Source organism: Salmo salar, chromosome ssa06 (genome assembly GCF_905237065.1).
Source record: "Salmo salar chromosome ssa06, Ssal_v3.1, whole genome shotgun sequence".
Classification (NCBI taxonomy): Eukaryota; Metazoa; Chordata; class Actinopteri; order Salmoniformes; family Salmonidae; genus Salmo; species Salmo salar.
Genome location: NC_059447.1, coordinates 25,534,993 through 25,550,161, shown reverse-complemented (window position 1 = coordinate 25,550,161; position 15,169 = coordinate 25,534,993). Strand labels below are relative to the sequence as shown.

Below are 15,169 nucleotides of genomic sequence, written 5' to 3'. Positions count from 1 at the left end.
ATGGTGAGGAAGTCGACTATGTAAGAGTCGTTGGGATTTTATTACATTTATATTTACATTTAAGTCATTTAGCAGACGCTCTTATCCAGAGCGACTTACAAATTGGTGCATTCACCTTATGATATCCAGTGGAACAACCACTTTACAATAGTGCATCTAAATCTTTTAAGGGGGGTTAGAAGGATTACTTTATCCTATCCTAGGTATTCCTTAAAGAGGTGGGGTTTCAGGTGTCTCCGGAAGGTGGTGATTGACTCCGCTGTCCTGGCGTCGTGAGGGAGCTTGTTCCACCATTGGGGTGCCTGAGCGGCGAACAGTTTTGACTGGGCTGAGCGGGAACTGTGCTTCCTCAGAGGTAGGGGGGCCAGCAGGCCAGAGGTGGATGAACGCAGTGCCCTTGTTTGGGTGTAGGGCCTGATCAGAGCCTGAAAGTATGGAGGTGCCGTTCCCTTCACAGCTCCGTAGGCAATCACCATGGTCTTGTAGCGGATGCGAGCTTCAACTGGAAGCCAGTGGAGAGAGCGGAGGAGCGGGGTGACGTGAGAGAACTTGGGAAGGTTAAACACCAGACGGGCTGCGGCGTTCTGGATGAGTTGTAGGGGTTTAATGGCACAGGCAGGGAGCCCAGCCAACAGCGAGTTGCAGTAATCCAGACGGGAGATGACAAGTGCCTGGATTAGGACCTGCGCCGCTTCCTGTGTGAGGCAGGGTCGTACTCTGCGAATGTTGTAGAGCATGAACCTACAGGATCGGGTCACCGCCTTGATGTTAGTGGAGAACGACAGGGTGTTGTCCAGGATCACGCCAAGGTTCTTAGCACTCTGGGAGGAGGACACAAGGGAGTTGTCAACCGTGATGGCGAGATCATGGAACGGGCAGTCCTTCCCCGGGAGGAAGAGCAGCTCCGTCTTGCCGAGGTTCAGCTTGAGCTGGTGATCCGTCATCCACACTGATATGTCTGACAGACATGCAGAGATGCGATTCGCCGCCTGGTTATCAGAAGGGGGAAAGGAGAAGATTAATTGTGTGTCGTCTGCATAGCAATTTATGAGCGTAGGTCATGCTTTACAAAGATAGCGTGACCCAGAGCCAAATGTAGATATGAAAAGTAATGACTTATTTACATAGCCTCTAACTGTATAGCTCTGGCATGACCTATAAAGATAGCCTAGTGAGAAAAAGACAACACCTAAAAGACAATAAAAGAGCTCACAGCATTAGGCCTAGGTACCGCTCTTGTAAGACAATCAATTTGATTTAAAAAGACTTATACATTCCTTATTTACGTAGCCTTTATGCATTTGACATGGATAACACAGTATCTTGTTGTAATTTCAGTGAAAAGGTTAATAGCTTGTTATTTTAGGCCTAGGCAGGCTTTATTTATTTACTGAAGTGTGACGACAATACAACTCCCACAATGCAGTGCGTTTTCAAAATGTCGCCTTTCTTCGTGATCTGACTTCTGTGCCACCAGACAACAAAGCATAGCTTAATTTAGCAAATCTGACAGTCTACATAAATATTTTTATTTAATGAAGCATGAGACTGTTGATTACAGTTGCCAGACGTATTCATAAACGGCCTCTGTGCAGTCCCACATCATGTCTAAGTTCGGCAGCGAGTTCCTCCGGAGCTGCTACGAACAGCGGCCTGCAGTTCAGAGATGACCAGCTAGTCTGCGGTTCGACCGGGGAGTTGGTCCAGAGGCTTAGCGGTCAGGTGGAGGTGAGGACGGAATTCATAAGTGAGGAAGAGGAGGGTGCCCTCATGAAAGAACTCGAGCCTGGGCTGAGGAAGAAACGATACGAGTTCGACCACTGGGACGATGTAAGTTGTAAATAGACCTTGCTTGTTGACTACAAAGAAGTGCCCAGCTCACACTCACGTTAGCTAGATAAAGCTAGCCGACACTCAGAGGGTCTGCTACAGTATGTACGGAGGAGCTCTTTTGATTCATTTCCCTAATGGCATCATGCAAATGCGTTGTAGTCTTATATTTCACCTATAAACATGTAGAGAAAAAAACAGCGGCAGCAATAACATCAATATCCATATTATATTATTTGAATTGTTAGGCTATTAATTATCGTCATCATACATTACAAGTTGAATAGATCTTAATTTAGATTGAACAGTCAGTTCCCGGTTTCCCAATAGAAATGCAATTTAGGCTTATGCGTGTTTTTAACGATGCATCGGCCGAAGATGTAACATACTTTTCCCGAAACACAACGCAGAAAGAACGTTTGCCAAGTGGATCGTTTGTTGATACTGATATGTTTGAGATTTTAAAAAAAATCTAGCGGTGCTCTCCGATCAGCCTTCTCCATTCAAATCTCACCTTTACTTTAGAATTATTCCACAAGACTGATTAGCTCCAGATAAATATTATCACCTAGGCCTATATGGCTGCTAATATTGAGGCTGCTTATTCTAATACTTGCCCAATATTTATGCACTAAACCACAGATTTGGCACATCATTGCACACGTTACACATCATGAAATACACTGAACAAAAATATAAACTCAACATGTAAAGTGTTGGTCCCATGTTTCATGAGCTGAAATAAAAATTCCCAGAAATGTTCCATACGCACAAAAAGCTTATTTCTCAAAATGTTTGTGCACAAATTTGTTTACATAACTGTTAGTGAGCATTTCTTCTTTGCCAAGATAATCTATCCACCAGACAGTTGTGGCATATCAAAATGTTGATTAAACAGCATGATCATTACATAGGTGCACTTTGTGCTGGGGACAATAAAGGGCCACTATAAAATGTGCAGTTTTGTCACACAACACAATGCCACTGACGTCTCAAGTTCTGATAGAGAGTGCAATTGGCATGCTGACTGCAGGAATGTCCACCAGAGCTGTTGCCAAAGAATTTAATGCTCATTTCTGTACCATAAGCTGCCTCCAACGTCGTTTTAGAGAATTTGGCAGTACGTCCAACCAGCCTCCCAACCGCAGACCACGTGTAACCGTGCCAGTCCAGGACCTCCACATCCGGCTTCTTCACCTGCAGGATCGTCTGAGGGGTGGGGGCGAGGTGGTGAGGAGTATTTATGTCTGTAATAAAGCCCTTTTGTGGGGAAAAAACTCTATCTGATTGGCATGGCCTGGCTCCCCAGTGGGTCCTATGCCCTCCAAGGCCCACCCATGGCTGGACACTTGCCCAGTCATGTGAAATCCATAGATTAGGGCCTAATTTATTTATTTAAATTGACGAATTTCCTTATATGAACTGTAAATCTTTGAAATTGTTCCATGTTGCGTTTTATATTTTTGTTCAGTATATATTGAGGCAAAAATAAAAGACAGTGTAGCCTACAATTAGCAAAATAGAACTCAATTTACTGAAAATAAAATAGATTTCAACATGAGTAAAATATATAGGCCTATGTCAGTGGTGGTTAAGTTGAGGGAATATTATTATTTTTAGGATGAACATGGCCTTATTTCTATTACAACATATTAGATGACTGTTATTCATATTCCATTCACCCAGCTGAATATAAGATAGGTTTAGGCTACTACATGATACTACTACATGATTTTCCCTATACCCATCATGAGGTTGCTACAATCTAGCCACTGAATGAAAGTTTGCAACGTACAGCTCGAGATAAATTTTAGTAGTCAAGGTGACAGACAATGACACATTCAATACTTCCTTGCATACTCTTGCCTGCATCTAGCTGATCTAGGGTGTAATCATTAGTCCAACAGTTGCAAACAAGAGTTTCTATTGGACAAATTCAGGTATGTTCATCCCTGTTCCGTTTGCTTCCATTTAAGAAAAGTTTTTCAATGAATACACCCCATGCTTAAAGTTCACTTTGATCGCAGCCACATACAAACAGCGTGATCGCTTTGCTCGTTGCATAATTCCTTCTCACTTCTACACTCTCTCCTCCTCTCACCTTTTCCCTTGTGGACTTCAGTGCACAACCAATCAACTGTCTGACCAGGCAAAAAAAACTTTCTAAGCCAAACCAGAACTGCTAACCGCTACACACAGCCTACGTCGTTGTCACCATATTAGCTAACGTCATAGTCAACATAGCTACTAGAACTAATGCGTTAGTAAACCCACTACAATCATGCAGTACAGTGGACAGCAAGCAGTTTAGCAGTTACAAAGGTGGGCCCTGGTGTCAATAAATTAATAAAACTAAAAGCTTACCTTAACTTTGAAGAGTTCCGGTGTTGAATAGCCATAGCCAGCTATCTAACATAGCATCCCTCTCTGTCTGAGCCGGGTGTTTTGAGTAGGCCAAACTAGCTAGCTAAGTGAAGGTGAAAAATACAAAGGATAGCTAGCTCTCTCTCTCTTGCTTCTCCTTCATTTTTAAACTAATGTATTTGTTCAAAACTGTTCAACTGTTGTTTCTCTCTCTTTGAGTCAACTACTCAGCACATTTTATGCACTGCGGTGCTAGCTAGCTGGAGTTTATGCTTTCAGTATGAGATTAATTCTCTGATCCTTTGATTGGGTGGACAACATGTCAGTTCATGCTGCAAGTGCTCTGATAGGTTGGAGGATGTCCTCTGGAAGTTGTCATTATTACTGTGTAAGTTTAAGGACGGGGTGAGAACCGTGAGCCTCCTAGGTTTTGCATTGAAGTCAATGTAACAGAGGAGGACGGAAACTAGCTGTCTTTCTGCTACACCATGGTGCTACCCTGCAGAGTGCTGTTGAGGCTACTGTAGACCTTCATTGTAAAGCAGTGGGTTTTAATCAATTATTTGGTGACGTGTGTATATTTAGTATAGTTTTATCTAAAAAGGATCACTTTTTTAAATGTTTCACTTTTTTTATATTTTTAGAACATTGTTTGTTGGCAGTCAGGGATGAAAATTAGAAAATAAAATCACTCTCTGATTATGTAAAATCCTTGAAATCAATGTAAATTATCCAAATAATTTCACTCCTGGAACCCCAATTCCACCCCTGTTGACAATGATCACTCTCTTGAGGCCCCTACCCACATTTAATTTAAAAAATGCATTCATTCTTTCGACATTGTGCTCACCAGGCGATTCATGGTTACCGGGAGACAGAGCGTGCTCAGTGGGGAGTGGTGTGTGAGGGGGTGATGGATCGCCTCCGAGCTGTGGCTTTCTCTGAGGGCAGCCCTCTCCTAGGCCCTGTGCATGTCCTGGACCTGGACAAGGCTGGATACATCAAACCACACATTGACAGTGTCAAGGTAGGTAGACGGCTCTCATATTAACCTGAGATGAAAGGCATGATAAATATGGAACATGGTGTTCTGTGTGCATGATTATTGACTGGGCACAATGTGAATTCTTTTTTGGCAAAATTGTTGTTTCTTTTACAATGCTGTTTGGAACTCAGTCATTCTCTGATCCCCCCCCTCACCCCTGTTGTTTTTTTGATCTTTCATCCTGCCTTTCTCTTTCACGGTCTCCCTGACCCTTTCTTTCTCTTCCTCTCCTCTCTCTGTCAGTTCTGTGGCAGCACTATAGCAGGGCTGAGTTTGTTGTCAGACAGTGTGATGCGCTTGGTGAGGGAGGATGAAACCGCTGAATGGCTGAACTTGTTTCTGCCCCGTCGTTCTCTCTACATACTCAGGTAAGGACCCAATAAAACCTGCCATAGCAACATGCTGTCTTTCATTGTTTACAAACGACCACCTGTGCATACACTGTAATCAGAGTCTACCTGGTAGGCCTAAGGTATGATTGTACTACCCAAAACGATTCTATGGATTTATTTGACCGGGGAAAGAGCAATTGAGTAAATACCGTAATGAGAGTCTGCACTAAACAAACCCACAGTATCTCCTGTGGAGAACATTAAATGGTTTACTTAATTGTTCTATGTTACGTCCATGTTGGTACAGTCTGTCTGAACACCTCCTATAGCCTATAACTATCCTTATGAGGGCCCAGAGGTCCATCTGGTCAGATGGCCTGGAGTCGTATGTATCAAACATCTGAGTGGGAGTGCTAATCTAGGATCAGGTCCTCCCCTGTCCGTGTTGGGGTTAATTCCACAAATTCAATTCTACAGTATTTCAATTCCCTCTCCCTCTATATTTAATTTCAAATTCCAGGTAAGTCTTTGACTTGAAGTAATTAAATTCCTCATGACCATGTCACTGTTCAGACAGCCTAGCTATATTGGAAGTTTAAATGATATATATTTTAATACTAAGTACATTAATTCCATTAACTGGGAATTGTACAAATATTGAATTCCAATTAAATTCCAAAGATTACTTTTTTCACAATTCCAATTCAAACAGTCTAATTCCAATTTAATTCCATAATTTGAATGTTGTTGACATTCAAATTGAATTCAATGTACAGTAAATGTTCCACTTCATGAGTGAATTCATTGGAATTTCAAATTAAATTGGAATTGACCAACACTGGTCCATGTATTCATATTCATTGTGATCTTAAAGGCTAAACTGATCCTAAATCGGCACTCATACTCTGAGATACTTGATACAACTCCTGGCATTTCACACATTGTGCTTGTGTGGTGAATGACTGATGGCATTGTTTTCATGCATCCTTCCAGGGACCAGGCCAGATATAAGTTCACCCATGAGATCCTTAAAGATGCTGAGTCTATTTTCTCTGGACAGAGAGTGCCCCGCCATCGCCGCATCTCTGTCATCTGCCGGAACCTTCCTGTTTGAAGCATGAGATCCAAGAGGGACACAACTGTGACAGTCTCACTGGAAATAGCCAGAGCTCGGTATTTGAGACGTCCAGAACGTCGCTGTGTTAAAATGTTATGTACACGCTTTCTCACTGTGCGAGAGACTATGTTGGGAAAGATGATTTAGACCTTTCTCTTATCAGTTTTCATTGGAGCACTTTTTTTCGACATAAACTACCTGTACAGGATTTGATTCTGAATTAAATGTTGGGAAGGCATTCATGTATGATGCATTTCAAAGGGTCATAGTGCATTGCATGACTTGTCATAAGTATATATGAACTTCTTATGCTAATTGATGTTATATAATGAATCTGAGTTATTAGCCTTTTGAAAAATGCCACATAGAAAGGCAAGTTGATAAGTTGTAGAAGAACCAGTTGAAGGAGAACCTGCATTTTCTATCCAAGATCTGAACTAGGTAATTACCAATTGCTTTAAATTCTTAGAGGTAAATGGATACTTCAAATAGTTATAGCCCTATATTCGGCGTCGCTCATGGGGCGTTCTAGAAGGCTACAATGCAGAGCCTGGGAAATAACTGGTGACATTTTTTAGAATAATTGTTTCAGGAAAAAAATCCTGTTACTGAAGGCATATCTATAATCTGTAACTCCATGTCCATCCATCCAAATTGTTTAATGTGTGGATATCTGTATAGAAACCGTCTGAAACTCTTCTCCAAACCGGCACCTATAACCAGAGGACTCATGCCCATGTCCTGTTTAAAAAATAATAATCTGATTAAATTAATGACTAAACTTCAATTTTAAGTCCACATTTTATCATCATTGTTTATAAAAAAAAGATCTTGTCAGTGGTATTTAGTATTTTATTAGCATCTCCATTAGCTACTGCTCTTACTGGGGTCCACAAAAACATGATGTAATACATCACATGGATAGAACTACAATACATACATTTAAAATAATACTCTCTTTCATACATTTAGGCCTTCATAATCATGTGATTCATACTGAATGAAAGTACAATACACGGAAATGAAAATGAAATAACAAGGAGGTTCCCCTGACGTGAACAGCAACCTTGTTTTGCTAAATTCCCCTGATGTGAATAAAGCTACTTTGTTTCTACAGTTACAGCCCGTATTGTGTATCCTGGCGTAAAGTAGACTTTTTACCGTTACCACGCGCAATGGGTTTCATTAGGTAAAATGCAACATTCATGAACATAAAATGACCAGGCTTTGAATCTTGAGACTTGTTACTTAGTCTATCGCCCTTAACGTGTTGGCTGAGATATAGTTTAACATATTAGTCTACCGCCTATGACGGGTTAGCTGAGGTATAGTGTACCGGGTTTTAGTCTGCCACCCATGAAGGGTTATCTGAGGTACTGTATAATGGGTTGCGGTGTACCACTCAAGGGTTATCTGAGGCATTGTGCCAGACTTTGGACCTGCTTATCAAATGAACAAGGTCCCTGTGAATCAGATGGAGTTGTTACACTCCTACTCATATTAAATGAACCATGATCAGATGGGGGTTTCAACTGAGGCTTTTTTGCCGGTCAGTGCCGTTTAAGATGAGGGAGGACGATTCTTTTTTTTTCATGAGCGTGGCCTTATTTCTATTACAGCATATTGGATGACTGTCATTCATATTCCATTCACCCAGGTCAATGTAACATCGATAGGTTTAGACTAAATGATTTTCCCTATACCCATCATAAGGTTGGTACAAGCCAAGAGAAATGTGAGTTATCAAGGTGACAGACAGTGACACATTCAATACCGCCTTGCACACTCTTGTCTGCATCTAGCTGATCTAGGGTGTAATCATTAGTCCAACAGTTGCAAACAAGTTTCTTTTGAACAAATTCAGTTATGTTTATCCCCATTTCATTCCGTTTGCTTCCGTTTAAGAAAGATTTTTCAACAGAATCTACAGAATGAATATACCCCTGATCACATGCAAACAGAACTAGCAGACACATATAAACCGCAATACCTTTGCTCGTTGTATATACAGTATAATTCCTCTCCATTTACACTCTCCTCACCTTTTTCCTTTGGATGTGGACTTCAGTGCACAATGCAACAGCTGTCTACAACAGCTGTCTGAGCAGGAAAAAATAAATATTTCCAAGCCAAACTTTCATACCATAAACGCTAACTGCTACACACAGCCTACATCCTTTTAACCATATTAACGTCATAGTCAACATAGCTACTAGAACTAATGCGTTAGTATACCTGCTACAATCATGCAGTACAGCAACCAGTTTAGCAGTTACATCGGCAGGTGGCAATACATTTATAAAACCAAAAGCTTACCTTGACTTGGAAGAGTTCCAGTGTTGGATAGCCATAGCCAGCTAGCTAACATAGCATCGCTCTCTGTTTGAACTGGGTGCTTGAGTAAGCTGAACTAGCTAGCTGCATTCTCTAGCTAAGAAAGTGAAAGTAAAAATACATGTAAAAAGTATGTATGTATGATATACAGTACCAGTCAAAAGTTTGAACACACCTACTCATTCAAGGGTTTTCTGTATTTTTACTATTTTCTACATTGTAGAATTATAGTGAGAACATAAACTATGAAATAACACATATGGAATCATCATGTAGTAACCAAAAAAGTGTTAAACAAATCAAAATGTATTTTGATGACAGCTTTGCGCACTTCTAATTCTCTTAACCAGCTTCACCTGGAATGCTTTCCCAACAGTCTTGAAGGAATTCCCACATATGCTGAGCACTTGTTGGCTGCTTTTCCTTCACTCTGTGGTCCAACTCATCCCAAACCATTTCAATTGGGTTGAGGTTGGGTGATTGTGAAGGCCAGGTCATCTGATGCAGCACTCCAGCACTCTCCTTCTTGGCCAAATAGCCCATACACAGCCTGGAGGTGTGTTGGGTCATTGTCCTGTTGAAAAACAAATGATAGTCCCACTAAGCGCAAACCAGATGGGATGGAGTATTGCTTCAGAATGCTGTGGTAGCCATGCTGGTTAAGTGTGTTTTGAATTCTAAATAAATCACAGACAGTGTCACCAGCAAAGCAACCCCACACCATCACACCACCTCCATGCTTCACGGTGGGAACCACACATGCGGAGATCATCCGTTCCCCTATTTCACATTTTTCACCTATTCTATTTTTTATAAATTTGGTAACATTTCTAAAAACCTGTTTTCGCTTTGTCATTATGGGGTATTGTGTGTAGATTGCTGGGGAATTTGTTTTCTATAATCAATTTTAGCTGTAAAGTAACACAAATTGTAAAGAATTGTCAAGGAGTCTGAATACTTTCCGAAGGCACTGTATGTTAATGTGGGATATTTTTAGCACTTTTCTGGGATGCTTATCAGAAGGAGACATGTCAATGTTATTTATATTGGAGCTGATAGTGCACGGTGACTTCCTACTAGGGCACACTGGACTTCCTACTAGGGCACACTGCCTCAGTGCTAACAGTATAACTTTGGTTCATAGGCATATGATTAGTGTATACAATAGATGTAGGATCAACAGAGGCATTCAGGGGAATTAGGTTACATACATTGTAACTGCCAACGCCCCTGGGATAATGTATATTTACTGCAGCATTACCACAACTCAGCAACACGATGGTAGGGTTTATCTGAGCTGAGCTTGGGTTGGGTCATTGATACATCATTGTATCAAGGAATGCATTGTTATTGATTCCTTTATATTTTAAAGTACTGTGGTGGCAGCATCAAGGTTGAATTAATTCAGCAAGGTTTGAATTCGTTCTGCAAGGTTGGTAGAATCTTATTCAAAATGATTCACAGCTGTAGTGGCTGCCAAAGGTGCTTCCACCAAGTATTAACTCTGGGTAGTGAAGGCATACGCAATCAATACATCATCATTTTATATTTCTTAGTAATTTGGAAAATGTTATTAAATGTTTATTTCACTTTGAAAATTTGGAGTAGGTTGTATAGATTGGTAGGAAATCCAATTGATTCCCTTTTTAGATGTAATTTTAAAACAGCTAAAATGTGAAGACTGTGTAAGGGGTGTGTAGACTTTAACTAGCGACTATAAGGTGCCAGATTAAATGTGATTCTTGTATTAATTATGATGCCATGTTATGTGCCTGTATTGATGATGTGTGTTATGATCCTACGTACTGTGTTGTAATTTGGATGTAAAGTCTTAGGCATGTTAGGTTGCGTTTACACAGGCACTCCAATTCACTAATTGGTGTTTTGACCAATCAGATCAGCTCTGAAAAATATCTGATGTGAAAACTGCATAACTCTGTAGTGGGAGGCTAAGCAGAAGTGCGCAGAAGTCAACCGGTGGTTCGCGGAGGTACTGCAGGGGGTCCGTGATAAAATAATAAATATATGCACATACACATACATAGTCTCAGGAAGTCGGGTTGCTGAGGGTGCACCCCCTGAAAAAAATCTGATTTAAAAAAGTATTAATACAAAAAAATAAGTACACTGGGCCTTTACTGGTCCTTACTAGACCATATAGACTTCTGTAGCACAGGCAACAACAACAAAAAGTCAGCATCTCTGCATTGGGAAAAAGGTAGTTTTATCATTAAGAACAGTATCTTGCATGATTCAATAGTTGGAATTGTAAGATTTGTTGCCCTGTCCATTTCACTGCAATTGTCATTGTGACGGAATACCCTGTCCTCAAACATTTACATCAAAAGGTGCAAAGTTACGGACAAAGACCCAAAACATCCACATCAAAAAATGTTTTTTAATGAAATACCATGGAACGCAACCACTTTTTGTGCAGTATTAATTGACCATCCTTACAAACCACTTACAAACCACACGGTATTGTACATAGGCTGGTCATCTATTTGTACCTGTAGACTTTCCATCAACATGAAGAAAACAATGCACAATACAGCAATTGAGTACATTGCGGCATTAAGTGGTTTGCAATGATGTGATATGATTATGTGTCTCAGTTGCTAGAGCATGGCGTTTGCATCGCTAGTGTTGTGGGTTCGAATCCCATGGGATCACCATCACTGCCAACCCAATTTTTTAAAATGGAAAAATAGGGTTAGGTTGTTTGAAAAAATATATTTATATTTATATATTTATATATATATTTATATAAATATATTTTTTCAAACAACCTAACCCTATTTTTTTTAACATTTGTTTTTAGGGTTAGGTTGTTTAAAATAAGGGTTAGATTTTAAAATATATATATATATATATATATATATGTTGTTTTTTAAACAACCACATTTTTGAAAATTGAAAAATAGGTTTAGGTGTTATATTTTTTATATTTTTCAACAACCTAATATATATATATATATATATATATATATATATATATATATATATATATATATATATATATATTTTTTTACAACTTAACCCTATGTTTCCATTTTAAAAAATTGTGTTGAGCAGTTCTGGTGATTCTAGCAACAAAATAAAAAACAGAACCACCAGTCAGGAGGATACAGACAGCTCAAGACATATGCTTAGACATGCAGAAAAATACTTTGTATAAACGTAATCTGGCACCTTGTGATAATATGATGATATTTGTGTGTTTTTATTACATACCAGTAGTATAAAAGAGGGGGATATATTATTTATAATGAAGTCAACTTTACTTCTCAACTCCTAATATTGAGCAAATTACACTCATTAGAGATAATTACACTCACTGTATCTGACATAGGCTTTGAAAAAGCACTGTGAGTACCAGTTGCTGCAAGTGACTCTTGCTGCTGGCAAGCTTTCTTGACTTTGACATTACATTACATTACATTGCTAACCTTTGTTTAACCAGCCAACCGGTTGCTATTATCGAAAGTATTTGGAGTAAGGCTGGCACAATTGGCATGTAATAATGGTCTTAACACATTCATTTGAATGTGCCCCTGCACATTGACTCTGTACCGGTACCCCCTGTATATAGCCTCGCTATTGTTTTTTACTACTGCTATTTAATTATTTGTTTCTTTTATTTCTTATTTTTTTGTAGGTATTTTTCTTAACTGCATTGTTGGTTAAGGGCTTGTAAGTAAGCATTTCACTGTCATGTCTACTACACCTGTTGTATTCGGCACATGTGACAAATACGATTTGATTGATTTTACAAGGGTGGGTTCAACTTTATATTCAAGTAGATATCGTTTATCCAATAGCAGTTTTTGATGTTTACATGAAGTGGGAAAAGTTGGTGGTCATTTCTTGAGCAGATTGGCATGGTTGGGACAGGGGCGGAAATCCCGGGGGGGACGGGGGTACCACGACCCCCCTTCCTTGGAAAAATATGATTTGTCCCCCTCAATATATCACTGAAACATAACTATGTAATTTAAATAATATTAATAATACGCAATGAAAGCAATTGTGCTGATTATAGACACTTAACCTCTATGGGCTAGGTGGGACGCTTGGGCCAGTGTAATCCCGTGGCGCGATATTCAAATACCTCAAAAATGCAAAAACTTCAATTTTTCAAACATATGACTATTTTACACCATTTTAAAGACAAGACTCTCGTTAATCTAACCACACTGTCCGATTTCAAAAAGGCTTACAACGAAAGGAAAACATTAGATTATGTCAGCAGAGTACCCAGCCAGAAATAATCAGACACCCATTTTTCAAGCTAGCATATAATGTCACATAAACCCAAACCACAGCTAAATGCAGCACTAACCTTTGATGATCTTCATCAGATGACAACCCTAGGACATTATGTTATACAATACATGCATGTTTTGTTCAATCAAGTTCATATTTATATCAAAAAACAGCTTTTTACATTAGCATGTGACTAGCATGTGACTAGCATTCCGACCGAACACTGCCGGTGAATTTATTAAATTACTCACGATAAACGTTCATAAAAAACATAACAATTGTTTTAAGAATTATAGATACAGAACTCCTCTATGCACTCGATATGTCCGATTTTAAAATAGCTTTTCGGTGAAAGCACATTTTGCAATATTCTGAGTAGATAGCCCGGCATCACAGGGCTAGCTATTTAGACACCCAGCAAGTTTAGCACTCACCAAAGTCAGATTTACTATAAGAAAAATGTTATTACCTTTGCTGTTCTTCGTCAGAATGCACTCCCAGGACTTCTACTTCAATAACAAATGTTGGTTTGGTCCCAAATAATCCATTGTTATATCCAAATAGCAGCGTTTTGTTCGTGCGTTCAAGACACTATCCGAAAGGGTAAATAAGGGTGACGAGCATGGCGCATTTCGTGACAAAAAATTTCTAAATATTCCATTACCGTACTTCGAAGCATGTCAACCGCTGTTTAAAATCAATTTTTATGCCATTTTTCTCGTAAAAAAGCGATAATATTCCGACCGGGAAAGCGTGTATACGTACAAAGAGAGAAAATAAAAACATCTCGTGCCCTCGTGCATGCGCCTGAGTCTCAGAGTAAGTACTCTGACCAGCCACTATCCAAACGCGATAATGTGTTTCAGCCTGGGGCTGCCTCGATATCATTCAGCTTTTTCCCGGGCTCTGAGAGCCTATGGGAGCCGTAGGAAGTGTCACGTTACAGCAAAGATCCTCAGTCTTCAATAAAAAGAGCCAAGATGAACAACAACTTGTCAGACAGGCCACTTCCTGTTCAGAATCTTCTCAGGTTTTTGCCTGCCATATGAGTTCTGTTATACTCACAGACACCATTCAAACAGTTTTAGAAACTTTAGGGTGTTTTCTATCCAAAGCCAATAATTATATGCATATTCTAGTTACTGGGCAGGAGTAGTAACCTGATTAAATCGGGTACGTTTTTTTCCCGGCCGTGTCAATACTGCCCCCTAGCCCTAACAGGTTAATAGCACGTTTTTAAGTTTCAAAAGATTGCGACCCCCCTACCCTTTGCCTCACAATGTTTTGATCCACTGCCAGTTCCTTAGTTGGCAAGGTAACAGAGGGGTCGTATCTACTGTCTGAAGGGCACTCAATGAACGTAACTGAAGTGAGGTTAATCCAGTCAATCGCGCACCCAACTAGCTGAATATGCAGAGCTAGCGCGCAAATATTAACTATTAAGCTAGCTATTCCATTTATGTGGCCTCGTCAAAGATGGAATCTTTGCTATCATCAATTTATTCCAAGATCAGCATGCAGATGATGTAAGTTAGTGCTTCAAAGTCCCTGCGATAAGGTTAGCGATAAACTGAAGTCCAAACTGAACAGAACTACACTCTCTTCTACCATTGTCTTATATATATTTAATGGTCTCGTTGCAAAAGCTAAATTGTCGCAAGGGAACTTTTATTTATTTATTTTATTTCACCTTTATTTAACCCGGGTAGCAAAGATTATAGCAAACACCACTGAAACGGAATTGGTGCTCGCTAGCTTTGCAAATTCAGCTATTGTTGGAAGCCAGCCAATATGAAACAAACTATTAAAATTACAAAAGGTTGCAGCATATGTTGTGTAAATGGTGAACTCATACAGCTGTCAACTCTTGTCATTTTAATC

General features: G+C 39.7%; 1 protein-coding gene across 1 annotated transcript; it reads left to right on the top strand.

Annotated features, from left to right (window-relative positions):
• The first annotated feature begins 1,456 nt into the window (after positions 1–1,456).
• alkbh7 (alkB homolog 7) lies at positions 1,457–7,810 on the top strand. The gene is made up of 4 exons (NM_001140387.1): positions 1,457–1,830; positions 5,048–5,221; positions 5,483–5,607; positions 6,565–7,810. Exons 1-4 carry the CDS (start codon positions 1,543–1,545, stop codon positions 6,683–6,685), a joined length of 708 nt encoding a protein of 235 aa, NP_001133859.1. The 5' UTR covers positions 1,457–1,542; the 3' UTR covers positions 6,686–7,810.
• The last annotated feature ends 7,359 nt before the right edge of the window (positions 7,811–15,169 follow it).

Excerpts from the sequence above, each read along its gene's own strand:
- alkbh7 (NM_001140387.1), top strand. The coding sequence starts at position 1,543 with ATGAGACTGTTGATTACAGTTGCCAGACGTATTCATAAACGGCCTCTG. Across the intron at positions 1,831-5,047 it reads AGTTCGACCACTGGGACGAT|GCGATTCATGGTTACCGGGA; the intron begins GTAAGTTGTAAA and ends TGTGCTCACCAG. Across the intron at positions 5,608-6,564 it reads CGTTCTCTCTACATACTCAG|GGACCAGGCCAGATATAAGT; the intron begins GTAAGGACCCAA and ends GCATCCTTCCAG.